At 43.1% G+C, this 26,918-nt stretch overlaps 1 protein-coding gene and 1 long non-coding RNA gene across 14 annotated transcripts in view; one reads left to right on the top strand and one right to left on the bottom strand.

Moving 5' to 3' along the window:
- The window catches only part of BMPR1B (bone morphogenetic protein receptor type 1B), a 375,661-nt gene extending 356,941 nt beyond the window's left edge, over positions 1-18,720 (top strand). For all 13 annotated transcript variants that reach the window (XM_045018526.1, XM_045018531.1, XM_045018523.1 and 10 more), the window contains 9 exons: positions 1,849-1,951; positions 5,113-5,215; positions 12,123-12,219; positions 12,977-13,115; positions 16,004-16,196; positions 16,777-17,074; positions 17,563-17,738; positions 17,941-18,071; positions 18,253-18,720. In XM_045018526.1, the coding sequence (XP_044874461.1) occupies positions 1,849-1,951; positions 5,113-5,215; positions 12,123-12,219; positions 12,977-13,115; positions 16,004-16,196; positions 16,777-17,074; positions 17,563-17,738; positions 17,941-18,071; positions 18,253-18,378 (1,366 nt within the window). In that variant the 3' untranslated portion in view covers positions 18,379-18,720. The remainder of the gene's footprint in view (positions 1-1,848; positions 1,952-5,112; positions 5,216-12,122; positions 12,220-12,976; positions 13,116-16,003; positions 16,197-16,776; positions 17,075-17,562; positions 17,739-17,940; positions 18,072-18,252) is intronic.
- On the bottom strand, positions 12,306-20,363 carry LOC123371208. Its single transcript, XR_006579726.1, has 3 exons — positions 20,222-20,363; positions 16,883-16,994; positions 12,306-13,112 (listed from the first exon to the last, which is right to left on the bottom strand). It is a non-coding gene; the product is annotated as an uncharacterized LOC123371208 (long non-coding RNA).
- Between the last annotated feature and the right edge of the window lie 6,555 nt (positions 20,364-26,918).

Consider the following 26,918-nt stretch of genomic DNA (forward strand, 5'->3'; position numbering starts at 1 on the left):
TCCTTGCTTTGAATCGAAGACACCATGTAAACAAATAAAATGTAGTCTAATATAATATTGTACTCTAATGGATTCTTTTCAGTCTCTTTTCTTGGCAATCCTATCATTCCTATCTTGAGACTGAGTAATGAAGTCATGGGAGTTGTTACCCAAAAGGGTTGTTGTCTTCCTTACTTTACTCTCATGCACAACATCTAAGTAGTATAAAAGTAAATTGTGTGCTTCTATGACAAAGTAGTCTGTAGTGTGCAACTGGTTACTTTTCAGATCCAGAAGTTAGTAACTTGTCCTGTTATTGAAAGTAACTGTGAAACAAGCTTGCTCTGACTAGATTTCACACAGGTAATTTAAAAACGTGCCACAGCAAATGTTTGGTGTTTTCCTCTCCGGCATCCTTCTGTGGCACAGATAATATTTCCAAATTGTATTTATGCATTCAGTGTGTAACGGAATGTTCCCCTTTTCCTACAACTTCCTTATTGTCATTATTGTTTTTATTTGTTTGTTTTGTTAGGTTTTCCTTTCTTTCAAGTAAAAGTAAAATAATTATCTGAAATTCTGCTTTATTTAAGCCTTGTAAATCCATTTAGTTACTTCTTTTATCTGTTTCCCTTTTATTGTCCTTCTTCATTTGTGCTTTTGTTGTGAAAATATCTAATTATCATAAATATTAGAAAGAAAATAAGAGGTTAAGAAAACATTTTATTGCTATATGACTTGATTGTTTGAGGATAAGGGGCTATTTTTTTATTATTCATTTTATTTCTTACGATCAAGATGTTTTTTCATTCATTTTGATGGGTAGTGAGTCCCCAGAAAGTGATGAGAAATTAGCAAAGATTTTCAGTCAGATGCCGGCACTCTTTTTGTTTCCCTGATAACATTCATGCATTTGACCTTCATTAGGGAAGGACATTTATCACCAGCACCATCTAGCCATCTGTTAGTATACTTGTCCTCTCTTGTACATGTTCTTGTAAACTGAAGTATTATGGATCACTTTAGGCTTATAACCCAAGTAAACAGTTATGAAGGATGTTGATGATAACTCAAGAACTGATCCGCAACAGAGTGTTGCAGTTTGTAATATGGTTAAAGTAAGGACCACAAATCACTCTTAATAGTGTTTCACAGTCATTATCTCAATGACGGTGGCCTCTTCAGATCTGCACCACAGAGCAAATCTCTGTACAGTGTGTGCATGCACAAGTGGACCTGCTTTAGTACTGATGCTTTTACTAAGATAGGCTTTGCATCATTGGAGACCCATCTATTAGGATAGACCAGTGGTTCTCAACCTATTTACCACTGTGGACCGGATATGCAGCTCTCTTTGTGTTATGTTGGCCATATTCACACAATATACTACCTCTGTGGCCCTGAGGAGATCGCATGGGCCGCAGCTGTGTGCTGATTGGGCCGCAAGCGGCCTGCGGGCCATGGGTTGAGAACCACTGGGATAGACATTTGTGCAGAGGGGATGGGCCTTGGGTGAAGATTTTTAATTATGGGGGTTAGAGGTTTGTGTGAAAATGTCAGCTTTGAGGACTGGCTTATTTTGTTTGAAGAAAAGTTATCGGTTTGTGATTGCTGTCTGTCTTTGTTGGATTTAATTTTAACTATATGTGGGTGCCAGGAGCCTGGAATAAGCATCTGTTTGTTTTGTATGTTGAAATAACATTGCGTAAATAAATAAGATTTTACATATGAGATAATAGTTTAGTCATACGCATTTTGTTACAGTACTGTTCAAAGTGTGTTGATTTATCAACTGTATGTTTGTGGGGCACAGCATATCTAATAGAAAATCTCTCATTTTAAAAAACTAATTCTGCTTCGCTCTTTCAGGACTGACGGCTACTGTTTCACCATGGTAGAAGAAGATGAATCCGGAGGACGTACAATTGCTTCAGGATGCCTAGGCTTAGAAGGCTCAGACTTCCAATGCCGGGTAAGAAAACAGTTATGATCAAGGTTTGGTCTAGCTATTGTGATAGTTTTCATTCAGCTGCAGTGTAGTCAGGATAAATGCATACATCTGCTGCTTTGAATTTTGGTCATGTGGGAGATGTGCCCTCTGCACTGAATGCTGAGGAAATGGCATCTGCTCCCCAAAACTCTTGCTACTTCTTCAAGCACACCATATTGTTAGTTAACTAATATTAGCCCGTGCTTTCCTGGTGAAACTGCCACTCGGGTAATTACATTCTGATTCTCTAAATTCCCCCTGCAGCTTGAATTAGGTAACACAGTCTTTACTTCCTTTCCTAAACTGCTGTGTGCTGCATAGTAGTGTGCCGTAAAAAAGTTGCTGTTTTCACAGAAGTTGTTACATATCACTGATGTGTAACGTGAGTCCTGTATGTGTAGACGGTCATCCAGTCAGTAAATGTGGGGAAGGTATTATAGTTCCAGGGAGAGAAATGTGTTTCCATTTCATGTACTGCAATCAACGTCTCACCCTACACAGCAATTCTCTTTTGTGCTTGCATGTTTAACACAGAGAAATCACTCAGGGTTAAATCCCCAGCTGTTCCGTGCAAAGCTCAGCATGACGGTGGAGGGAGGACAGCAGGTGGAATGAAGATTCATAGACTCTAGGACTGGAAGGGACCTCGAGAGGTCATCGAGTCCAGTCCCCTGCCCTCATGGCAGGACCAAATACTGTCTAGACCATCCCGGATAGACATTTATCTAACCTACTCTTAAATATCTCCAGAGATGGAGATTCCACAACCTCCCTAGGCAATTTATTCCAGTGTTTAACCACCCTGACAGATAAGAACTTTTTCCTAATGTCCAACCTAAACCTCCCTTGCTGCAGTTTAAGCCCATTGCTTCTTGTTCTATCATTAGAGGCTAAGGTGAACAAGTTTTCTCCCTCCTCCTCATGACACCCTTTTAGATACCTGAAAACTGCTATCATGTCCCCTCTCAGTCTTCTCTTTTCCAAACTAAACAAACCCAATTCTTTCAGCCTTCCTTCATAGGTCATGTTCTCTAGACCTTTAATCATTCTTGTTGCTCTTCTCTGGACCCTCTCCAGTTTCTACACATCTTTCTTGAAATGTGGTGCCTAGAACTGGACACAATACTCCAGTTGAGGCCTAACCAGCGCAGAGTAGAGCGGAAGAATGACTTCTCATGTCTTGCTCACAACAGACCTGTTAATGCATCCCAGAATCATGTTTGCTTTCTTTGCAACAGCTTCACACTGTTGACTCATATTTAGCTTGTGGTCCACTATAACCCCTAGATCCCTTTCTGCCGTACTCCTTCCTAGACAGTCTCTTCCCATTCTGTATGTGTGAAACTGATTGTTCCTTCCTAAGCGGATCACTTTGCATTTGTCTTTATTAAACTTCATCCGGTTTACCTCAGACCATTTCTCCAATTTGTCCAGATCATTTTGAATTATGACCCTGTCATCCAAAGCAGTTGCAATCCCTCCCAGTTTGGTATCATCTGCAAACTTAATAAGCGTACTTTCTATGCCAACGTCTAAGTCGTTGATGAAGATATTGAACAGAGCCGGTCCCAAAACAGACCCCTGCGGAACCCCACTTGTTATACCTTTCCAGCAGGATTGGGAACCATTAATAACGACTCTCTGAGTACGGTTATCCAGCCAGTTATGCACCCATCTTATAGTAGCCCCATCTAAATTTGTATTTGCCTATTTTATCGATAAGAATATCATGCGAGACCGTATCAAATGCCTTACTAAAGTCTAGGTATACCACATCCACCGCTTCTCCGTTATCCACAAGACTCGTTATCCTATCAAAGAAAGCTATCAGATTGGTTTGACATGATTTGTTCTTTACAAATCCATGCTGGCTTTTCCCTATCACCTTACCACCTTCCAAGTGTTTGCAGATGATTTCCTTAATTACTTGCTCCATTATCTTCCCTGGCACAGAAGTTAAACTGACTCTGAGTACATCTACACTGCAAAATAAAACAACAAAAGACCACAACCATGGTAGCGATTCTCAGAGCCTGGGTCAACAGACTTGGGCTCTTGCTACAGGGTGTTGAATAAGGGCACAGGGTAAGAATAGCAGTGTAGACACTTCTGCTCGGGCTGGAGTCCAGGCATTGATACTGTACCCCTTGCTGGATTTCAGAGCCCAGGCTTCAGCCCAAGCAGGAACATCTACGTTGCTATTTTTAGTCCTGTAGTGTGAGCCCAAGTCAGTTGACTGGGGCTCTGAGACTGGCTGCCGCATTTTTTTGTTTGTTTGCAGTGTAGATGTACCCTAAGTAATCTTTCTGCTCCCACACCCAAATCTGGGCCTATCCAGGGGCCAAACCAGCTATTGGTTCAAGTTAGAGCAGGCTAATGGCTGCTCTTATTTTCACCAGCTTGTAATAAACTCATAGGAGCCATTATTCCAGTAAATATCTCCAAAGTATAGTGTACTGTGTTCTGTCCCCTCCTGCTCCCTCTTCATACCCTTCACAAATCTGTTTCGCTGGGGGTTGACTACATTGGCTTTAAGCCGTCTGAGTATTCCCCTACATGAAGGGAATCATGCGCTAAAGCCAAGATTTTCAAAAATAGGAGTCTAAAATGAGGCTTCTAAGTGCTTACTAAATAAGCATCCACATTTTCCTAAATGCCAAGCATCCTAAAGTCTCTGATGAATGCAGGCCTAACGTTAGGCATCTGTTTGTTGAAATCTTGGCCTTGGGGCAAAATTCTGTCTGCTTTGCTCTGGAAAGTGGGACAGAGGATCAGGCCCTCAGTCTCACTGTACATAAACATGAAATCTGTCTGCCCCAGAATTCAATTGGAATGCTTGAATAATGTAACACTAACGCATACGTTCTCTCGCAGCTCTTCCGTACGCTGTTACGGCCAAATACATCTTTGTATAATTGTAATGACTTCAGTGGAATTTCACAAGGGATGAATTTGTTCTTTGATGTTTAAATGGCTTTATTAGGATGGCCCAAATCCTTATTGCAGTCATATTCAAAATCCTTCACTGGTTGTGATGCTGTTTACCATGTCAGGTCTGTCTCCTTCTCCAGCGCCCAAACAACAGTGTCTGTTTAAAAGAACAAAGTTACTCACAGAGTTCTCTGTGAATTTCTCTGTTGCAGGATACACCCATAATACATCACAGAAGAACTATTGCATGCTGCACAGATGAAGATTTCTGTAATGAAAACCTTCATCCTACACTGCCACCACTGAAAAATAGAGGTAAGAGGAGGAAGAAAATCTATCCTTAAATCAGTAGATGCATGTATTTTTCCTAGAAAAGAGAATTAGATGAGCTTCATGGAAAAACAATATTTTTTTGTATCCTGTAGCTGTTCTGGTAATATACGGAAAGAGTATCTATTTGGTTGTTGCTGGTATTTACCTCTATTTGTATTCCCATCATGCCTACAGGCATCAGTCAAGGATCAGAGACCCACTGCACGAGGTGCTGTGTGTAGTAAAATAACAGTTCCTGCTCCAAAGAGCTCATAGTCTAGGTTAGGCTGGGGCAGGGATTATTTCTTACTTTGTTTGTACAGTGCTTAGCACGGGATGGGGGGGCGGGGTTGACTTACCGAGGCCTCTAGGTGCTCATGCCATACAAATATAAAATAACAATAATGAATGCCCTCTGTCGTTGCAAAAGATTGTAGTTTGTAGCTACATAACAGTTTCAGAATGACACTTGGGACCAGATCCTCAGATGCTATAAATCAGCGTAGTTCCATTGAAGCCAGTGGAACTAATGACGATTTATAGCCGCCAATAATCTGGCCGTCAGAGAATGGGGTCTAGGCGTTACCATGAACTCTGTGTTTCAGAGGTATAGAACAAACAATAGAGTAACACTCTGCACAAATGCATTTCCAGGTCTGGTTGGAAGTTATACAATATTTTTATTTTTAATGTACAGCAGTTCCTGGGTAAGCACAACGTTTATAGTATTGGCATAGCTGCTGTGCCTGACTTGTGTGGTCAGCATCAAATTTGGTTGTAGGAGACAGTTTACAATTTTTTTGGTGTTGCCTGTTTAAAGCTGAGAACAAACTTTGGACCATAGAGTTGAACAGTAAATAGGACCTGTTTCATATCTCAGTCTAAACACATTGTTTATGTAATTACTTACCCCCACACATGCATATAGAAAGGACTATTCCTGCAGTCCTTACTTATATAAGGGCTTACTTCATTGGGATTCTGCACAGCAGGGCTACAGGATTGGGCCCATAAAATGTAATATGTAAAATAATTCAGCATTGACTGGTGAGCCATGAGATCACTGAAACCTCATAAAATTCTGACTCCCAACATAAGAGCTCTGTGTCATTTTGTTGGTCTTTATTAAGAGAAAAAAAGTGACTTGGACAGAGAAAATCCCAGAATTAAGTACATTTGTATGTTTGTATAGTATATGAATAATATCAATTTATTTTGGAAAATCAAGTCCCTGATTTTTCCCCCACATGCTGGTTGAATTAAACCCTGCAGATTCAAAATGGAGCAACCTTGTTCTAACTTGTCTATTTCCTTGGTTTTATATTATATTTTCCATTCCAGCCTAAACTGGATGGAAATGTAAAAATCAAGTAGTTAGCATAGTCGGCTATCTATCTACTGTTTATGCAAAAACTCAAGCTCTTTTGCTAATGCCAATTTTTTTTTTTGCGGGGGCAGAGGACACTGAAGTGCTAAGGTGACAGATAGCTAAGATGAATAAATACCAAATAGCAGAGAGAATATTTTTGAATACATTATTAGATGAATAGCTTTTGAGCTGCTTGAATACTGCAAAACTAGTTCTTTAATTTGTTATTTGACAAATGGCAGTATGTTCATTTAACGTAATTCCTCCAGCACTAGTAGCTAGATAGCAAATTGTGGCTGTCATTTTAGAGCCTGCTTCAGATAATGTGGCTCTATGGTCTGTAGCTGTGAAACAGCACCAAAGTCAGCCCCTTTCTGAAAGCTGTATGGTCAGCTGTGATTCTTGGTGCCAGAAGCCAGGGTAGCTTGCTACTGTTCTATCACAATCTGAACACTCACTAAAGAGGCAGTAATTTAGACTTTGAATTCTCCCACTAGCCATATAACAGTTGATGAGTTCTGTGTTAATAGCCATTCTTCCTGTCTTGGATTGTTTTTAAATGTGGTGCAATGACTCTCAGAATTATTATCAGAATTTAACATAAACAGTGATATTAAAATAAATAATTAAAATTAAAAATGGACTTGTTGAAACAAAAACTCCACTGGATTTGATGCAAAAATGTATGTTGTTTGGTATTTTAAAACATACAAAAAAAGTTAGCTCCTGATCAGGAACTTTTGACCAAGGTCATATCTCAGGGGAAACCGGGGTCTGGGGAGGTCCTTCAGCCGTAGGTCAAAGGTTGCTAACTAGAAATTAACCCACGCACAGAATTATCATCTACAGATGCGTGCAATTTGTGTTCTGAAAGTGTTTCTCCATACCTAGCATTTCCTGGAAGGGACTCACTCTTTAACCATGAACAGAATGAAGCAGCAGGTATATGAAAATATCAGACAGAAGAATTAAAATTAATCAAGCCAGAGAACTATCTTTGTGTCAAGCAGGAAGGAAAAACACAACAGCAGCTAAATCCATTTCTGGACAGTGTTCTGGTGCATCCTGCAGTACTAGTAGAATAAAAATACCCTGGAGATAACATGGAGTCCCCTTGCTAGTCATGCAGCCGCCTTATTAAGGAAATGAGAATAATAATCATGTCTGAAAGGACACCTCTCTTTTAAACAATACAAATATTACTGGAAATCCCAGTGAAAGTGCAGACTGAAAGCAGATGAGAACAAATATGTCTTTACTGATTTAAAGCCTTTATAAGCAGAAGTGGTGGTGCCACCATGTCTGGCTCCCTGCCTGTAGAGCTAGTGATGAATGGGCACAGGAATGATGATGGGGGTCTGATGTGAGCACACAAGTCTCCAAGCCTCAGCTTTCACTGCCGTTTTTACCCAGATTATATGAATACTGTGAACTGGAAGAAACTGGGGAGGCAGGAGAATCTTCTGTGCATTTGATATGCTGCCTCCACCCGAAACCCATTTTGCTGAGTTTTAAGTACACGTTTCAGCAGAGTGCCGTACATGACAAAGTGAAATGGGGCTGGAGGGAAGCACTAGAACTGTCTGAAAGGCTCTTGAGTCTTATTGAAGATATTTTCTAGAGAAACTGTTTCTTCTGTTATCATTTTTCCCTCCCTGTTCTAGAGACAACACACCCCTGTGTGGTGTCTAGAAATAACATCACTGTGTATTTTCTTATAAAGTACACTCCTTGCATGCTGGGCATTGGACAATGGCTAAAACTCCCATTTAGCCAGAGTATGTAGAAGAGCTTCAGTAATGTATTGCGTGTTTATTAGGTATCCCTCACATAACAACTCACTGCGGTCTTCTAAAAAAAAAATAAAATCCTGCTTATTTTCATAACCTCACAGCTTGGCTTGGCTGGAGTTGATAACTTACAAAACATTAGGAAGCACTGGGTCTAAGTCCAGTTCCCATATCACAAAAATTAGTGCAAATTGGCACCCTTTTCAATCGCAGATGAGAGGCCAAGTTTGAAGACTGGACCACCTGCCCCTCTGCCATTCCCAGGAAATAGCCCCAGCAGGTTTGCACTGAGGCAGACAGAGAAGTTTGCATGGCTGCTTTGTATGCGGCACCTGTTCTGTGGACAAAGGGAGGACTTCAGTGTCCAGGGGAAGTCAGTCTGGCATCTTTCACCAGCCTAAATTGTATTGTAGAAAGATAGGGCTGGAAGGGACCTTGTGAGATGCCTCCTGTGCTCAGGCAGGACCAAGTAAACCTAGATCATCCTTGACAGGTGTTTGTCCAACCTGTTCTTAAAAACCTTGGGTGAGGGGAATTCCACATCCTGCTTTGGAAGGCAGTTTCAGAGCTTCACTACCCTTATAGTTAGAAATGTTTTCCTGATATCTAACTTTAATCTCCCTTGCAGCAGATTAAGCTCATCACTTCTTGTCCTGCTTTCAGAGGACACAGAGAACAGTGATCACCGTCCTCTTTTTAAGAGCCCTTAACGTATTTGAAGACTGTTATCAGCTCTCCCATTAGTCTTCTTTTTTCAAGGTTAAATATGCCCAGTTTTTTTAACCTTTACTCCTAGGTCAGGTTTTCTAAACCATTTATCATTCTTGTTGCTCTCCTCTGGACTCTTTGCAATTTGTCCGCATCTTTCCTTAAGTGTGGCACCCAGAACTGGACACAGTACTCCAGCTGCTGCCGAGTAGAGCGGGACATGTACCTCCCACGTCTTATATAAACCCCAAAATGACATTAGGCTTTTTCACAACTGCATCACATTATTGACTGTCATTTAATTTCTGATCCACAGTAACCCCAGATCCTTTTCAGCAATACTACCACATAGCCAGTTGTTCCCCATTTTGTAGTTGTGCATTAGATCTTTCCTTTCTAAGTGAAGTACTTTGCACTTCTCTTTATTGAATTTCTTTTTTTCTTTCAGAACAAATATGTCAGGGTTGTTTTGAATTCTAATTGTGCACTCCAAAGTGCTCGCATCCCATCCCAGCTTGGTGTCATCCACAAATGTTATAAGTGTACTCCCCACTTCATTATCCAGCTCATTAATGAAAATATTGAATAGTATCAGACCCAGGATTGACCCCTGTGGGACATCGCTAGATCTTCCCAGTTTGACAGAGAGCCATTTTTGATTATTCTCTGACATTTAAAAATAAAGATTTTTAAGCATTTTTTCTTTACATTTTGATGAACATACATTAACTGGTTTCCAAAACCCACAAATGAGCAAACAAGCTAAATCCCGCCAGAGTAATTTAAAAACATGTTTGAATTCTGGGCAGATAACTCACTCATTTGCCATTATTATTGCCTTGCATAACGTGTTGGTAAACATGAAGGACTCCAGAAAGATGTTTTGCCTTCCTTTAGTCTTAGGGCCAATTTCATGCCTACTGTGTGCCTGGTGCATCTTTAATAAAGCCTTATGTAATATTGTTTTAGAAACAACCTTCTGATCTAAGGTAATAACTTTCATCATTGTAACTAGTTCAGCCTCCCTCAATTTTGTAGGCTAAAATGCAGAACTTGTCTTTCACACCTAGATTCCCTTTTATCGTTAAGTGCTTTCTGGGATTTTTTTTTCCTCCCACACAAATGCCTTTGATCACAGAAAAAATGTAAATCAGAATTTTCAAGTGTGGCTTTCTAAAGTTGGGCCCCTTATAAAGGGCCCTATTTTATGAGTTGCAGAGCACTTGCACTTTTAACTTCTGTAAAAGTTGAGGATGCTCAGCACTTTTATGCAAGTGCCTAAATAGGGATTTTAGGTAGCTGACTTTGGGTACCCAAGTTTGCAAATGTTGGCCACAGTGTATAGAAATCTAGCCACTCTTCTTTGCGGAATCATCTTCAGTGTTCTTTATTCCATTTTATTTGTATACAGTTTTATACACACACATAATCCATTTATAATATTAAAGAAGAGGGAGTTTAACTGCGAGCTCATTACAGTTTCTGATAGGTGTAACTCCATTTACCTGAATAGAGTCACTTCTTGGTTTACTCTGGTGTACGCAAGATCAGAACTGAGCCTTGTATGTGTGGCACTCAACACTCGTTGCGCTAAAGAAGCACAAAAACGGCCAGCCCAGTTTTTATTGTAACATGTTCTATGAAACCAGAAACCCCTTGCTGCAAACGTATTTCCATATTCTCTGGAGTATGAAGAATTCGCCCCCTATAGTCTGCACACTCTGTTTAGCCTCTCCTGGGCTAATAGGCAGTGACATCTTAAACTGTTATAAACCACACATTTTAGAAGGGAAATGACTGGCAGACCTAGACTGCTAATAAACCATGAAATAGAATCTTGCCCCCCCCCTGAACTGTCACCTCTTTCACAGAGAGAACTGGACTCCCCGGTGGGTTCTCAGTTTCAGCTCCCGGCACACTTAGAGTGACAGTCCAGGTAGAAACCTGCTGCTCCGATGAGAATGATGTGCCCTAGTTTTTTCCTAATAGGCCCTGTGTCAGTGTCTCCTTTCAAAGGCGCATGGCCATGGCTTAAATGTTTACATTGTTAATGCTCCAGGAGCAGGTAATGTCAGGTTAAAACATGACCAGTGTGCTCACAAGGCAGATAATGGTAGGTAATCTCTGATCATGATGGGAAGGGAAGGAAATAGTTGGAAGCAAAGATGGGAGAGGGAACTGGATCTCTAATATAAAAGTGCATGACAGTAAGCCAAGATTCCCCATGGATCCTCCTTGCCTCATTACCCTAGTAAATCTGAAACATAATAGTGTTATTCCAGGATGAGTCAATAAAGATAGAATTCTCACAGTTTACTGTGTGTTCAGCATTTGTGTGGAAGATGCAAGACAATCAGATGGTGAGAGTTTCAGAAAAACCTCATCTTTATCTGCATAAGCGTGAACACCAGGCTGGGGGGTGGGGAGTGTGCTAATGTATCACAGTTTTGAGACTCTAGTTTTAAAAGAAGATGGTGCAGGATTTCTTCAGTTTTCAGCATGAGAATATGCACGACGGTCCAACACGTGTTTGGAATGAGGATACAAATTTGGAGATGACAGCTAAATTTTAGACCACAAAATGAGTATAGCCTGCAAGGATTAATCCGAACTTGTCAGTTATTTTTATATAATCACAATTCTTACACAGTGCTTGGCAATGTTGCATTTCCAAGCGGTTTTAAAGAGCCTTAAATAGAGCTTTGTCTGAGTAAAGGCTGCAGGATCAGTCAGGCCCTCGATTGCCGTTCCATGTGCTACGTTTGCCCTGTTCGATGAGAGCTAAAGAAGGAGCATGTAAAATGGCTCCGAAATTAAGTGATACATTAACACAATGTTTCAGTGGAAAAGCAAGGGAACAATTCTGTTGCTTAATATATTTATAAATTCTTTTATGTCTTTTTACATGTGAAACTAAACCCAGGAAGGCAGAATGTATTTTACAGCCAACCTAATGTGAAAGACATCTCAGGTGTGAGAGAGTAGTGTTGACTTCTAAGACAAAAATACAGCCATTGTATAAAGCTTTTTTATTTTTAACCAGATTTTGTTGAAGGAAACATTCACCATAAGGCCTTGCTGATCTCAGTGACAGTTTGCAGTATACTTCTGGTACTTATCATCATATTCTGTTACTTCAGGTAAGTCGGAAGTATTTAAACTTTGTCTGCTTCAGATTCCTTCCCAACATCACTTCTCCCCCCAACCCCCCTTATGAACTGTAAAAATAAAAAATTAACAGGAGGGAATTGGAGAACAATTAAAAAAACTTTTTTTATATTATAGGGAAAAATTGTGATTTTAACATTAGCAAAATATACAAAGGCATCAATATAATGCCTATAATATAGTTGGTCTTTTGTATAGCATCCTTCAAAGAAAGTATGTCCTAAAAAGCTTTCCAGTGGGAAATAACACAAAGTAGTATACAGTGAAAATGAAAGAAAACAATGGGTGTAAAGACACCCTATAGTAAATAAAGCTCATAAGCCGATTAACACAGTGCACACAAGGTTGCACACAAAGAAAGCATAGGCAAATTCATAAAAATGCCTTTATTTGGTCATAAAAGACCCACAACATTCATAACAAAAAGGTGAGGTATTTGCTGCATCGCTGTTTTTAGGACTATTCTCTGAATTAGGGGTTTTAATTTTGGTACTTGGCTATGCAAAATTATGCTGGATTCCCCAAGCAGGCTGATAGTCGGCCCCTTTCGTAGACCTAAAGCATTCTAACGTTGCAAATAGATCAGAAAATAGTCGTTGATGAGTAGCACGTACTGAGTAATTGCTGGGAACGTATGCATGACTAAAAATTAAATGTGAGTAGCGTTTTCTACATAGCATCCATTCCTCATTGTACTGTCAACTAATTTAATTTTCACTAAAATCATAGGCATAAAAGGCAAGAAACCAGACCTCGTTACAGCATTGGACTTGAACAGGATGAGACTTACATTCCTCCAGGGGAATCCCTGAAAGACTTGATTGAACAGTCTCAGAGCTCAGGAAGTGGGTCTGGGCTCCCTCTGCTGGTAAGAAAGGAATGTAATTTTTTAGATTCACACAACTCTATAAGGCAAAGACAGCAGCATAAAAATTCAAGGGGATTTAATAGGAATTACATTAGTATGTGAAGGAAGAATTAGGTTCTCAGTGTCTGCAGAAATAACAAGGATATCAGTTGGCGAATAAATACTTAAGAATCAGAGCTCTTTATTTCATGTACCAGGATCTGAATCTGATCTCAGGTACACCAACGTAATGGAATGTATCTGGATGAGATCAGAATCCGGCCTACGATCTTAGATGTGGTGCTTTTTATAACTTTAGAGACAGGATGGTTAAATGGAATCCTTTTATACCTTGGCTTCACTTAGCGTTAAAAAGCTACGCGTAGGTTCTGCCATACCTGGTGGCTTTGTAGTGACTAGACCAAGTTGTGACTTCTTTTATAAAATCAGGAAAGGAAGTTGCATTGCAGCCTTAAAGCTTTTGCTATGGTGAACATCATAATAAACGTTTGTTGTGTTTGTCAGATAGTTACCACAGCAATATGCAGCTTAGAAGTGCATGGATTGATACTTACTGTCCAAGAGGGGATGCCCATGCCTGTAACAAATATGTACAATAATGTGTGGTGAAAGCTTCTTTATTATTTATTTCCAATATAGAACATTTCATACTTTTTTTTTAGAACTTGTAAAATGCCAGCTTATGATAAACAATATTGTCTTTCTTTTGTAGCTCGCTTCGAAACCTTAAGCAGGATAGTGTCGTTACTCTGACATTCAACCTTGTTCATTTTCTCTCTCTGACTTATTTGTATTATTCATAATTATATGGTGGTTCTTGGTCGTGCCCATATATTTAAGGTAGTGTAAATGTTGCTATTATAGAGTATAAACCACGGTGAGCTGTTGGGTGGGTTTTTTTAGGAGACCGTATCTCTAGCATAAAAGTTTGCTGCAGGTTGTCATTCAACTTCTACGCCCTGCGGAAGCGTTTTAAAAACTTGTAAATAACTGTTCCTACACTGCAAGCTGGATTGCACAGGCAAATCTCTGCATCCAGGCAGAGCTCCATCAAGCCATTTCGATTCAGCTTGCTCATACATTTTTATAATTACATTTATAAATACATGTTGGTTTTTGATTGAATGCATCACAGTTCTGGTCACTTTAGCCTAGATGTTTTCATTCAAGAAGCAAAAAATGTTTAGCTCATCCTGTCAGAGAAGAGAAGCAAAATGTCCTATTTCCTTAGCTGACCAATGTCATTGTTTGTGTAGAAAAATACAAATATTGAAAAATTAATGGATTGTTCACTGTGAACAGTTTACAGTCAATCCATAACACTAAAATGTTTGTAAAAATCTGTTTGTCAAACAATTTAGAATAACAAGCATCTTTTTAAATATTTATGAACAGCAAAAGAACTAAATGCATGAAATAAAATAAATTGAACACAATAAATAGTTTGACCAGCTCTAGCAGGAAGAAACCAATTAAGGTCTTCCATGTAGTATTCTGCCTTTTGAAAACTCATAACAGAAATGTGATTTTCATTTTCTTAATATAATTTAATAAGGAACTTTTCATCATTAAATTGCATGTGCTTTATGATGCCATTACATATATTGACACAAATTAAGTTATTTGATGTAATTCCATTATTTTTCAGGATGCATTCTTTAAAGTAGGCAAATTGGAAAGCAACTATGCTAAAATTACATTACAAAATGTTAAAGAAAGAGTCCAGTGTAATAGAACTGTTTCAATCATTACTTCAAAGTATGAAGGAGAATAAATCAGTTTAAAAACAACTTAAGCTCAATTTCTGTTCTTGGCTTCCACTGGTGTAAGTCAAAATAACGAAGGAACTTGCAAAGTTGTTGTTACAGAGGTTTGGTTATTTTTTCCATTTTAGGCAATTTAAAAACAGTTTAAACATAATAGTTTAACATAAACCTGAGAGGTTTGGAATGCCCGAACAGTTTCAGTCCTATTCTGCATTATCAAATGGGCCACCTGCTGGAACCATAAGGAATATGACAGCTTCCACTGAATTCCAATTAATTTCAGAGAAAACAAGAATAGCTAATGCTTTTGCAATCCAGTTTTGAATATTTATTTTTAGCAGCCTTGTTTATCAGAATGTTTTGGGAGGACATTGAATTAATGTAACTCATTAAGCATTCTTATAACTAATGACCAAGGTCTAATTAATGCCTGATGTAGGAAGATGCAACTGCATTGGACTCTTTCAGCTCAGGATTGAACTGGTAACACTGAGGCACAAGCAGTTGCTATTTCAATATTCTATTGTACTATCTTGTGACTGGGAAATAGAGGTTGATTAGCTCTTCAGCTATGAACATCCATGCATTTGTAGGTTGGATCACAACTTTTTCATGCGTCTGACAAAGTGGGTATTCACCCATGAAAGCTTAAGGACTCTTTGTAACTTTTACCCTATGAATTGTTATAGTCTCCAGACATATCTCAGTCCTGAAAGGGTAAGAAAGTCTGTATTTGCCCAAGGTGGATTTCAGTCTTCCTTAACTCTGCGTCTGATCTGTCATCCCCAACAGAGATTACTCTGCAATGCTGTTGGCTGCACTAAACTTCTGGTATATGTCAACTGGTGTGTTGAATCTAGCTTTTATTCAGAGTGAAGCTACTTGAGGAAACTGATGTCAGTTAGATTCTAAGAGCTGCTGGGTAGACAGCATTTTGGAAAATCAGGGTGGTTCCTAGAGTTGGTTGGGAATTTTTTGTCCCTGTTTTTCCAAAAGTAATGTGGTTTCCTTTGGAAAAATGTTGAAGAGGAAAACAGTAGCACGCTCATAGAGTACTCCCAACTTTGTGCAAGGGTTCCTATGTTTTAGCATGCTTAAACTGCATTTCTTGGGATTTAACAGGTCCAAAGGACTATAGCAAAGCAGATTCAGATGGTGAAACAAATAGGTAAAGGTCGCTATGGAGAAGTTTGGATGGGAAAGTGGCGTGGAGAAAAGGTAGCTGTAAAAGTGTTCTTCACCACTGAGGAGGCCAGCTGGTTCAGAGAGACAGAAATCTATCAGACTGTCCTGATGAGGCATGAAAACATTTTGGGTGAGTGATAATGGATTTGAGAGGCTTGTGTTTTTGTGTGTGCGCGGGGGGTGGGGAGGGGGAATGGGGATGGGATTTTTTTTTAGAAAGCAAAAACTCCAGGCCACTGCATTGACATTTTAAAAGAGACATTGAAGGCATTCTCAGGGTATTTGTTTAAAACTCTGTTATGCACTTTGTACAGAGCTCTCTGTAGGGGGGGTGATGTGGGGGCAACTGAGCAGACCTTGCTTAGCTGTGCTGCTTTTGTACTCTTCCCTTGCACAAGCAATTGTGATGTCCCCTGCCCTCTTGATCACAATTTAACCCTTAATCCAAGGATTAGACAGAAAGCATTGATAAACTTTAGCATGAGCTGTTCTTCATATAGCTGTGTAATTGTTGCATATTTTTTTCATGCAGTATAATTCACATTTTTAATATGTGCTGATGCAGGCATGGTTCATATCCTTATTAACTGAATACAAGAAGCTGAACTGTTAGCTAAACCATGCAAGTAGCTGAAAGATCATTTAGAGTTGTGTGTGGTGTTCAAAAGCCCCAAAAAATATTAAGCTGAAAATATTCTCTCCCCCCCCAGGGTTCATTGCTGCGGACATTAAAGGTACAGGGTCTTGGACCCAACTGTATCTTATCACAGACTATCATGAGAACGGCTCCCTGTACGATTATCTGAAATCCACTACCTTAGATTCAAAAGCCATGCTGAAACTGGCCTACTCCTCTGTCAGTGGTTTGTGCCACTTGCACACTGAGATCTTCAGTACTCAAGGCAAACCAGCTATTGCCCACCGTGATCTGAAAAGTAAGAACATTCTAGTGAAAAAGAATGGAACCTGCTGTATAGCAGACCTGGGCTTGGCAGTTAAATTTATTAGGTAAGTAAAAGTAGGTGCATTTCTTTGTTTTGTGTGTGAATTCTTTCCTGATGCCAGGCTTGTTAATTAAAAGGGATCAGACAGATAATGTGGATCTTTTTGTATCTGCCTCCCTGGGGGCCCTGCACACTCCAATAGACAACTTATCACTATTACTGCATGCTGAAATTAAAGTTATGAACATATGTGGCAGCACTAAGTGCCTAGAATTTGCCAGTTATGCTTAACTCTTTCTACTGCTGAGTCTTTGCAAATATCATAGGAAGTAAACAAAATATTACTGCATTATAATCAGCCCTACCCCCTGCGTTACCATGTTATATCAGGGTAGAGGTGTATTAGTGGATATAAACCATTTAGGTGTAGTAATATGATTTTTGTTTGAATTTGTTTTTTCTCCACATCCTCCAGTAGTTGGGTTTTCAAAGGTGATTTTTTTTTTCAAGCTACTTTTTTGTATGTTTGATTCTTCTTTTTTTTCCTTTTAGTGATACAAATGAGGTGGACATACCACCAAACACCCGGGTAGGAACAAAGCGCTATATGCCTCCTGAGGTGCTGGATGAAAGCTTGAACAGGAATCACTTCCAGTCATATATCATGGCTGATATGTACAGTTTTGGACTCATCCTTTGGGAGGTGGCAAGGAGATGTGTGTCAGGAGGTAAATGGCAAACATATTGTTGGTAACTAGGTCAGGGCATGACTTTTCCTTGTAGTGGCAAACTCCATTTAATAACCTTAAGCTTCACGTTTAACAACAAAGAGAGACAGAGCTATATAATCCAGACAGCCTTAGGAACCCACCCACCCCTCCCCCTTATCCTGCAGTTAGGAATGACACATCTGGAAAATGTTTCTTTCAGGAATAGTTGAAGAATACCAGCTTCCATACCATGATCTTGTGCCAACTGACCCCTCCTATGAGGACATGCGGGAGGTTGTGTGCATCAAGAAGCTCCGTCCTTCGTTCCCCAATAGATGGAGCAGTGATGAGGTAAGAAGTACTTTATTATGTTACCATTTATCTCCCCCCCCCCCCCAAAAGTTAAGCAACCTACTTCTAAGAGTATGGGTGTGATCCAATTAGTGTTGTAAAGGCTTTAGTGCAGAGAAATAATAGGGACTATGCCTGCAGGTAGCAAACCCAGTGAATGTGTGATCTTTTCTTTCCACAGTGCCTAAGACAAATGGGAAAACTCATGACAGAGTGCTGGGCTCACAATCCTGCTTCTAGACTGACAGCCCTGCGAGTAAAGAAAACACTTGCCAAAATGTCAGAGTCACAGGACATTAAACTCTGATTCAACAAAAGACATCTCTCTACTATACCAAGATTCTGCATGTTGCTTTCTGTGAAAGCCCATTATTTTTATTTTATTTTTTGATTTTTTAAAAGAAGATACTGCTTTAAATTTTATGTGCAAGTAAACCTTATGGTTCAGTGAAGGCAAATGAATGAAAACCATTGGGCTAATATCTGTGTTTTGGATTCTCTCTCATTGTGAAGAGAATGTGTTCTTTTTTGGGAACCAGTGCCTTATGAAACCTGTAAATACTGTACTTCTAGTCTAAGCTAAGAACTAGGGAACAAACAGTTGTGTTGTATTTGTTTTAACATGCCCCAAATAAAATGGTTAACTCTCAATTCCAAAAAAAATGACTTAGTTAGTGTATATATAGAATCTCAGGGTTGGAAGAACCCACCTAAATAAATAGTGTGTGTGTGGCGGGGGGGCCCAAAACTGGACACAGCACTGATACCAGCAGCTGCCCCTTGAGCCTGGCTAGATTTAAACCAGTTTTAGGAGCATAGACCCACACCCATCCCATCCACACTGAGAGGCCCTTTATATCAATATAATATAATAAAGAGCTCCAGTGTGGACCATGCAGAAATAATTCAAAATCATTTTCATTTTTAAAAAATCATCTCTAGACAGACCAGACACCATGAATCAGGGGTCCCCAACCCGCGGCCTCTTAGAAACCAGGCCGCGAACAGACCCAGTGGACAAAAGGGACAACAATCCTCTCTTTTACATGTGCTTCAACACCAACATATCAGTAATCATACTGAGTAGCATCTGTGAGGTGGATCAAGGGCTCCTGGCCCTAATTTTTCCTGGTAGATCGTGCAGTAGTTGCAGTATGGCTGGTAACCGTCCTCCTCAGCTATGATACGGTGGTTTTCGAGGAGAGGGGGGGGGGGGGGAATTGACTCAGTGTAGTGCCATGCCCCTGGCTGATGTCAGCCAGGGGCATTATTATGGTGATGGTGTGGTATCATGCAATTCCAAGATGAGATTGACAACTGACTGGCCTGTAGTTTCCCTAGAGCTCTTGCTGTGTAGAGTACAGCTGGCACTGGCTGGGAGCCTCCACCATACCTGAAGTGTGATTGGGCTTCCTTCCTACACATTGGGATGATTCATTCCTTGCAACCTTAATAAGGATTCTTTTTAAAATATAGCCAGCTTTCCTTACCTGAGAAGGGGAAACAAAAAAAAAAAAAAAAAGGAAGCGCAGGAGCCAGAGACTGAAGTATCACTAGATTTGGAATTAACTCAACAATGCCAATATTTAAATGGTCAGACACATATCAATCATCTATTACAGTTCTAGGGCTTGGCTAAACTGGAGATACAGACCAAAGCAAAGCAGCGTGTGCAGGATGTTAGACATCTCCAATTTTACTTAGTCCCATAATAACTGTCTTGTTGGGCCTGTTCCCCAATACTGATCCACTTTAGGACAGGCATTGCAATCCAATCAAGCTGAAAGATGCCTGCAGAAAGCAGGCTGTTACTTGGTTTAATATCACTAAAGACCAACAGGTGCGCCTTTTCACATAGCAAGCCTCTGAGTGCCTCCCTCCCACCCCCTGTTATGGTAAACAATCATTTAAAATATATTTCATTCTTACCACCATGCATGCTGGAGGCCCCCCCCGCCGAGTTAGATAGCTACAGCCCCCTAATGTTCTCCGCTCCGCCAGGCTCTAGCTTTTTCCACCCTTGCCGCACGCACAGCGGGTGGCAGGAAGCCGGCCCGGCCCAGGCGGGAGACCCCGATGCGGGGGCGGGCGGTGTCTGTAGACCGGGCGCCGCGCCGCACCCCACTCCGGCCCATTCGCCTCACACTCACCGTTCCGGATTTGGGGGGGGGGGTCCTGTAGCGCCGAGCCCGGGCAGGCAGCGGGCCGGGCGCTGTCGGAGGCCCGGCGGGACACAGGCACCGCTCCGGCCTCTCCCTTGCTCTGGATGCTGGAGCAGCCGCCGCTCTCTCGCGCGTGGGCCGCTTCCGGCTTTATACCCCCCGCCGTCGCGTTCCCAGCCAATGGGAACGCTGTTTCCCAAATGCGCATGCGCTGTGCAGCCCGTCAGGTGGCGCTTGGCCCTGATTGAATTGGTGTGCGGGACGCGGACTAGTCCCGGGGTCGGGCGCCGCGGCAGCGTGTGGCTCCCTCCACAACAGGGAGCCGCTTGTTCCGGCCCCGCCCCTGCTCACCTGTGCTGGGGAGTTTGTTTTGTGTCAGGCTGCTGCTTTCCCCCACCCCTGAGACTGCAACTGCGCAGGCCAGGCGTCCTTACTGTGCCTTATGACTCAATGAACCCCAGCCCTCAGCCAAGCGCTGAAGGGACACAGAACAACAGCCATCCCCCAAAAACTGACAGAGAAATAAGCATGCATGGGGCACAGGTCTTAGGCCAGTACTAAGTAACCCTCTGTCACATTTTTATTACCACCACCCCGCACTTGTATAATACAGACCATATTGAAAGTAGACCAAAGACAACTCCCTTCTCCTTTATGTGACACCACAATGCAGAAAAGGGTACATTTAGCTATGGGGCATTGCACCGGCGACAAATGGGAGGGTGTTGTGTTGAGAGCGGAGCTCATTAAGTTCAACTAGGGACCAATGCCTGCACAAACACTGATTTGGCCCCTCGGTCAGGTGGCGTCTCACTTCCCCCTGCCCGCTCTTTAAGGCAGTCTTTGCTATGGAGCCACTCTCTGACACCACCAGCCTCTAGTTACACAGAGACTGGACCAGAAGAGCTAAGTACACCCCCCCCAACTACAGTGCACAGCCTGTGCAATTGAACACTTTCCCAAATCAACAGTACACGGGTTTGGCAGATTCAACTCAGGCCCATCACTTGACTTAACCACGGGCACTGAGATTAGTGACAATGGGAATAAATTTATTATCGAAGAACTGTGTAATAAGAATAGTGGAAACAAGTCATTACCTAAACAACCAAAATCATAGCACACTTTCTAGACCTTTAGTAAAACTAGCAGGTTAACCTCCTGGCTGAAGACCTTTCTCTCACCCAAAGTCCTCCGCGGCGTTGGTTGAGAACGCTGCCTGTGACCCACGCTGTCCATTCGCTTCCCAGATGCAGGATGAAGGGGTGTCTTCTGTGCCTTCGCTAGATACCCCCGAAATTCATTGTCTTTACTCCAAGGCCAGATAATCCCCCGCAGCTTGTTTTCACCTGCGTGCTCCTTTTCTGTTGACGTCACATCTCTTTATTAACAGTTGACTAAACAGGCATGCGTTCTGATATTTTACAATGCTACATTTACAGCCCAACTTTGCAGAGTTTAAACACGTTTTCAGTATATATACACCTAACTCCTCACATGGTATCTGTACACCATTTGACAACACTATTAATGACTAGCAAGTCCACTGCTTTCAGGTGATTCCTTACCTGAGATTCTTTGGGAGACCCAGAATGTTCATAGCAGATTCAGGAGATTTTTGTAACCCCTCTGCACCCTCTTGCCAGTTGCCATTAAAATAGGTATATCTCCATATATTAATATCTCATAGAGTTGGAAGAGACGGTGAATGGTCATTGAGTCCAGCCTCCTGCCTTCACTAGCAGGACCAAGTACTGATTTTGCCCCAGATCCCTAAGTGGCCCCCTCAAGGGTTGAACTCACAACCCTGGGTTTAGCAGGCCAATGCTCAAACCACTGAGCTAGCCCTCCCACTCACAGACACCAAAGCGGCAGCAATGAGTCAACGCGGGGATTTGTGACTAGCCACCGAGCCTTTGTTAACCCATCAAACAAATAACCCCCTTGTCTCAGGAGGTGGGTTGCGGAGGCCCTGGGATGGCTCTGGTTGTAAGCAAAAGGCAAGCCGGTCTGAGCACCCAGGCGGCACAAAGGAGGTAAGCTACATTCTGCCATAGTACTGCTGACCTTTGACATAAGCAGATAGGTCACTTGGCAAAAATCCAAACACGTTACAGAAGTTCCTTCAGGGGCCAGTACCTGGAATGCTAGTATCCAAAACAAGAAGAATGAAAAGTTTAGAACAAGTGGAAGGACTGGGACAAACTGATGCACTGGATTTTAGTGACGTGAAGAAAGTTTTATAACTTGTAAAATCATCCTACAAATGCTGCTAGCAAACCCTCTGCAAACGGTGAGTTCAACAATGCCTCGTGAAACGGCTTCCCGGAAACTGCTATCTGAAACATTTTGGGTGCAATCCAGACTGGTGAGTGGCCGTGTGACAACCTCCTCTGCGACGTGGGGTGCCTCACAATGCCTTGCTGCTGTGGCTTCTGAACAGGGCCACTCACAAACAGCCAAACGACTTGCAGGTCACACCCTGAGCGTCTGGTCCGGCAATTCTGACCCTGGTGGCCTGTTAGTGAACAGCAGCTATGCTCTGGCTTCCGGCAGGCAGCTTCGATTACTATGTGCACGGTGACTCGGACTCACTCCCGGTCCCGGATTTCCCCACAGAAATGTCTGTTTCGCTCTGTCCAGATATATTCGGTCCGTCGCCTCTGTGAGGGCATCGAGCTACAGCACCTTACATGGAGTTCCCCACACAATTCACAATGCTAGATGAATTGTGATTAAAGACCAAAAGAAGTTCATTTAACTACAAAGAGAAATTTTAAGAAGGTACAAGTTGTAGTCAGAAATGGTTACAAGACAAACAAACATAAAACACTTTGTAGTACTCAGCTTAAAGTAGACATGGTTCAAGGTAAAATTGTTACCACAGGTTTTCAGTAGCTTTGCCGACCAAGTTCCAGGACACGATCTGCTCCCAAAGTCCGACAGCTGTTTTCTTTTGTCCTCTTAGGTGAAAGAGAGAGATAGACAAGAATAGATCATTTGAGATGTTTTTGCCCCTTTTATAGCTTAGCCACCCTTGGAAAACCATTTTCCTGAGCGTGAAGCCCTGATACCGCTTTGACTGGGAGGAGATATGCCTTGGTCTCAGCGTCTCTCTTCATGCAGAATTATTTCTGTGAATTAAAAAATGCCCCCAAAACTATGGAAATACTGACAGGGTTACAAACATATTGTGACAATTCAGCAAAGCCCCCTGGTCCCTGATTGGAGAGACCTGGCTATACAGTGGTCAATGGTGCTCTGATTAGACCCCTGTGAAACCAGAATGACCCAATGGGGAGAGATGGGGTAGGAAGATATCAAGATCAAAATCCAGTCTGAAGTGGAGTCAGCGGGGTTACACAGACGGAATCAAAAGCAGAATCCAGCCCAGAGTCAAACAGCTGCTGGGCTTTCTGAGAGAGCAATGCATCATTGCACCCTTTAACCCTTTCTGCTCTAGTGACTCCAGCAGTAATACCATCCAGGCGGGCTGTGCTCTTCTGGTGATGTGACTCCTACTCCCCTGGAACTGTAGGATGCTGAAGTGAGAGAAGCAATGAGAGAGAGAGAGAGTTAAAAAGGGGGTGGGGGAGGACAGCGACAGCCAGGAGGCAGCGTAGCTGAGCCGCTTGAGATCATTGTTGTGTGGGCTACAGTAGTGCAGCCCAAAATCAGGGCCCACTTATGGCATGTGCATTATTAGTAGTATTACGGTAGCACATAGAGGCTCAAAATTAAGGAGGAGACACTATGACATGCACATTATCAGCATCACGACAGTAGCACCTGGAGGTGGGGGGCGTTATGAAGTGCACATTAGCAGCAGCACTACAATAGCGCCTATGGGTTCCCCTTTTTTATAGTGCCTGGGGAAAGCCCCCCTGTATAGGAGCACCTATCCCAGAACAAGTGCACATTACCATAGTGCCTGGTGGGGGCTCCCAGTATGAAATAGACATTATCAGCAGCGTTACAGTAACAGCCTCCCCTTTTTATAGTGCACATTGTCAGCAGCATTATGGTAGCGCCAGAGGGTGTGTGTGGGGGGGATTATGAAGTACACATGATCAGCAGCATTACGGTAGCCCCTTTGACCCCTGTGCTGAGCTATTTCCACCTGGCACAATCTGAGTTATTCACTGAGGACACACCCGATCCTGTTCCCCGAGGGAATCAAACCTCCCAGGCCTTCCTTGCTCTAAAACCCAGGGCTGGATTAACCTTCTGTGGGCCTGGCGCCAAACCTATTTGAGGGCCCCCATGGAGGCAATGGAGCATGGCGCGGGGAGGTCAGTCCCCGGAGCCAGGGGCCAGCCAGGGGCAATGGGGCATGGCATGGCAGGTGCAGCCCCGCTTTGCCCAGCCCAGTGCGAGGGCAATATTTACAAACCAGCAGTTGCCAGATGCACAGTGGCCTGCCTGGCCCTGTGCTGCCAGCGTGCTCCTTCCCCTTGGGCGGCGGGCCTATGCTGCACCACACAGCCCCCCCCCCACCCAACACCCCCTGACTCCTATGGCCAGAGCCCCCCCGGACCCACTATGTCCAGCGCCCCCCCCCGACCTTCCACAAATGTACAGCACCCTGCACAACACCACCCCTGCCCACAGCCCCACAACTGCCCAGCACCCACCCAAAACCCCCACTCCCTACTGCCCCAACACACACAGATCTTCCCCACCCCCTCACAGCACTGCACCCCCCCCAGACTCCTAAGAGACCCACTCCCCCATGCCCTGCCTCCTGGCCACACTCACCGGCCCTGCTGGGAGGCAACTGCAGGCTGAGCTGGCAGCACAGCCAGGGTTGGTCCCAGGGCAGGGAACCTCTCCGGCCCCTTGGGAGTGGCGCTATCAGGACCCATTTGCCTGGAGAGGCCCAGTCAAGCCCCCACACCTCCCTCCGCTGTGATCCTCCCCACCACCACCGGCTGAGACTGGCCAGGCTTCTGCATCAGTCCCAGGCGGCTCGGCTCCAGGAGACAGGCGGGGCCCCACAGGCGGAGACCGCCTGGAGCCAGAGGTGCACTGGGGTCCGGCCAGGGGGCAGAGAGAAGCAGGGGGGTGGGGACAGGGACAGAGAGGAGCAAGTGGCGAGCCGGCGGGGTCTCGGGGTGCAGTGCAAGCGGAGCAGGCCAGGGCCCCTTCTGAGCACGGTCCCGGCTCCACGGTGCCACTGGCGCCATTGTAAACCCGGGACAGCCGAAACCCAGGCCTGCTTCTCCTGCCCGCCCCATGCCCAAAGGAGCTGTTTCTCTGCTTCCGTCCAGGGCCCCGGCTTCCTTCACTGTCTGCTAACTTTCTGCCCAGAACACAGCCACTCCCCCAGTCTCCAGGTCTACAACCCAGGGCCTTCCTTAGGCAAACGTAGCATACGAGACTGCGTAGAGCACCCGACAATTTGGGGCACCCCTGGGACTTCGTGCCCACCCGCCCACCTTTTCCTATTCCTGTTCTAATCTTACCCTTCCTGCAGGCTCCCACCACAGCTGGTTGCTGCATCCTGGTGAGTCTTCCTGCGGAGGGGATCTAGTACTTAAAAGTGAAAAAGCCTTCCAGCCTGCCAGACCTATTAGCACAACACTGAAACGGTTAAAGAGCCATTCAAGTGGTAATGAAGCCATTTAACAGGCATTTGCCAAGCCCCAGGTATATACTGTCAGTTTCTGAATTTCCTGAAAAAACAGTTGCACATGACTACTCAGAACATGTTACTCTACAGGACCTTAGTTTAAAATATGCTTTAAAAATTATTCCATTAGTGTGTTGCTGAAGATTATAAAATCACATCTCTAAAAAGTCCTTGCATAGATTTTTAGATGCACATTCTGAGTATTCATCTTTACCTTAAATGCTTGGATCTTCAGACATATAGTTTTTTAAATAAATCCTTCAAAAGATCACCGTTATCTAAAATACATATGCGAGCCCGGGCTGCCGTCGGGCATAGAGGCATCAGTTTAATAATTCTGCGTAGGGCCCCATAAATCCTATGGACAACCCTGCTACAACCGGTCCCAGAGACACCCCTCAGCTTCTGATCCGCTGTGCCAGGCAGCCCAGTGTCTCGGGTGGTGGCCCCCCTTTGCTCTCAGCTATTGCTACACAAAGGAGCGTTCAAATGCTCCTTCTGCTTAGCTGGAAAGAAAAGCTCTTCACACACTCAGGTCTGTAATGGTCTATAGATCAAAGAGCCATTATCACCTTCCAGCATAACAGTTAATGCCCACATATTCTGGGGTGGGAATGACTCCTCATACCTCTGGGGTAGGGTGCAGGGGCTGTTTATACAGAGACCCCCCCCTTACCCGGTGCTGAGATGCTGCCACCTCTGGGGTAGGGCGCAGGGGCTGTTTATATGGGGATCCCTATGGGCACTCTGGTTTATAATTTAACCGTTTGAGGACTGCACAGGAGACAAAGCAAAAAGAGTTTAACCACAGTAACTTTTACCCTCAGCACACACAAGAGTCACAGATACTCAGATAAAATAAGCAAAGCCCATGTGTTCCCCCATCCGTCTCTGCTCACCCCTCCTTGTGAGTCCACAGAGTAGTCCTCCTGTTGTCATTGCTCATTTGATGCACCAGGCAACATAGTTCCAGGAATGATCAAAACATTTCAATGCTGTGGACCAGGCCTCATCTGGAATCCTAGGTCCAATTCATGACCCCAAATAGAAATT

The sequence above is a fragment of the Mauremys mutica genome, chromosome 5, assembly GCF_020497125.1.
Source record: "Mauremys mutica isolate MM-2020 ecotype Southern chromosome 5, ASM2049712v1, whole genome shotgun sequence".
Classification (NCBI taxonomy): domain Eukaryota; kingdom Metazoa; phylum Chordata; order Testudines; family Geoemydidae; genus Mauremys; species Mauremys mutica.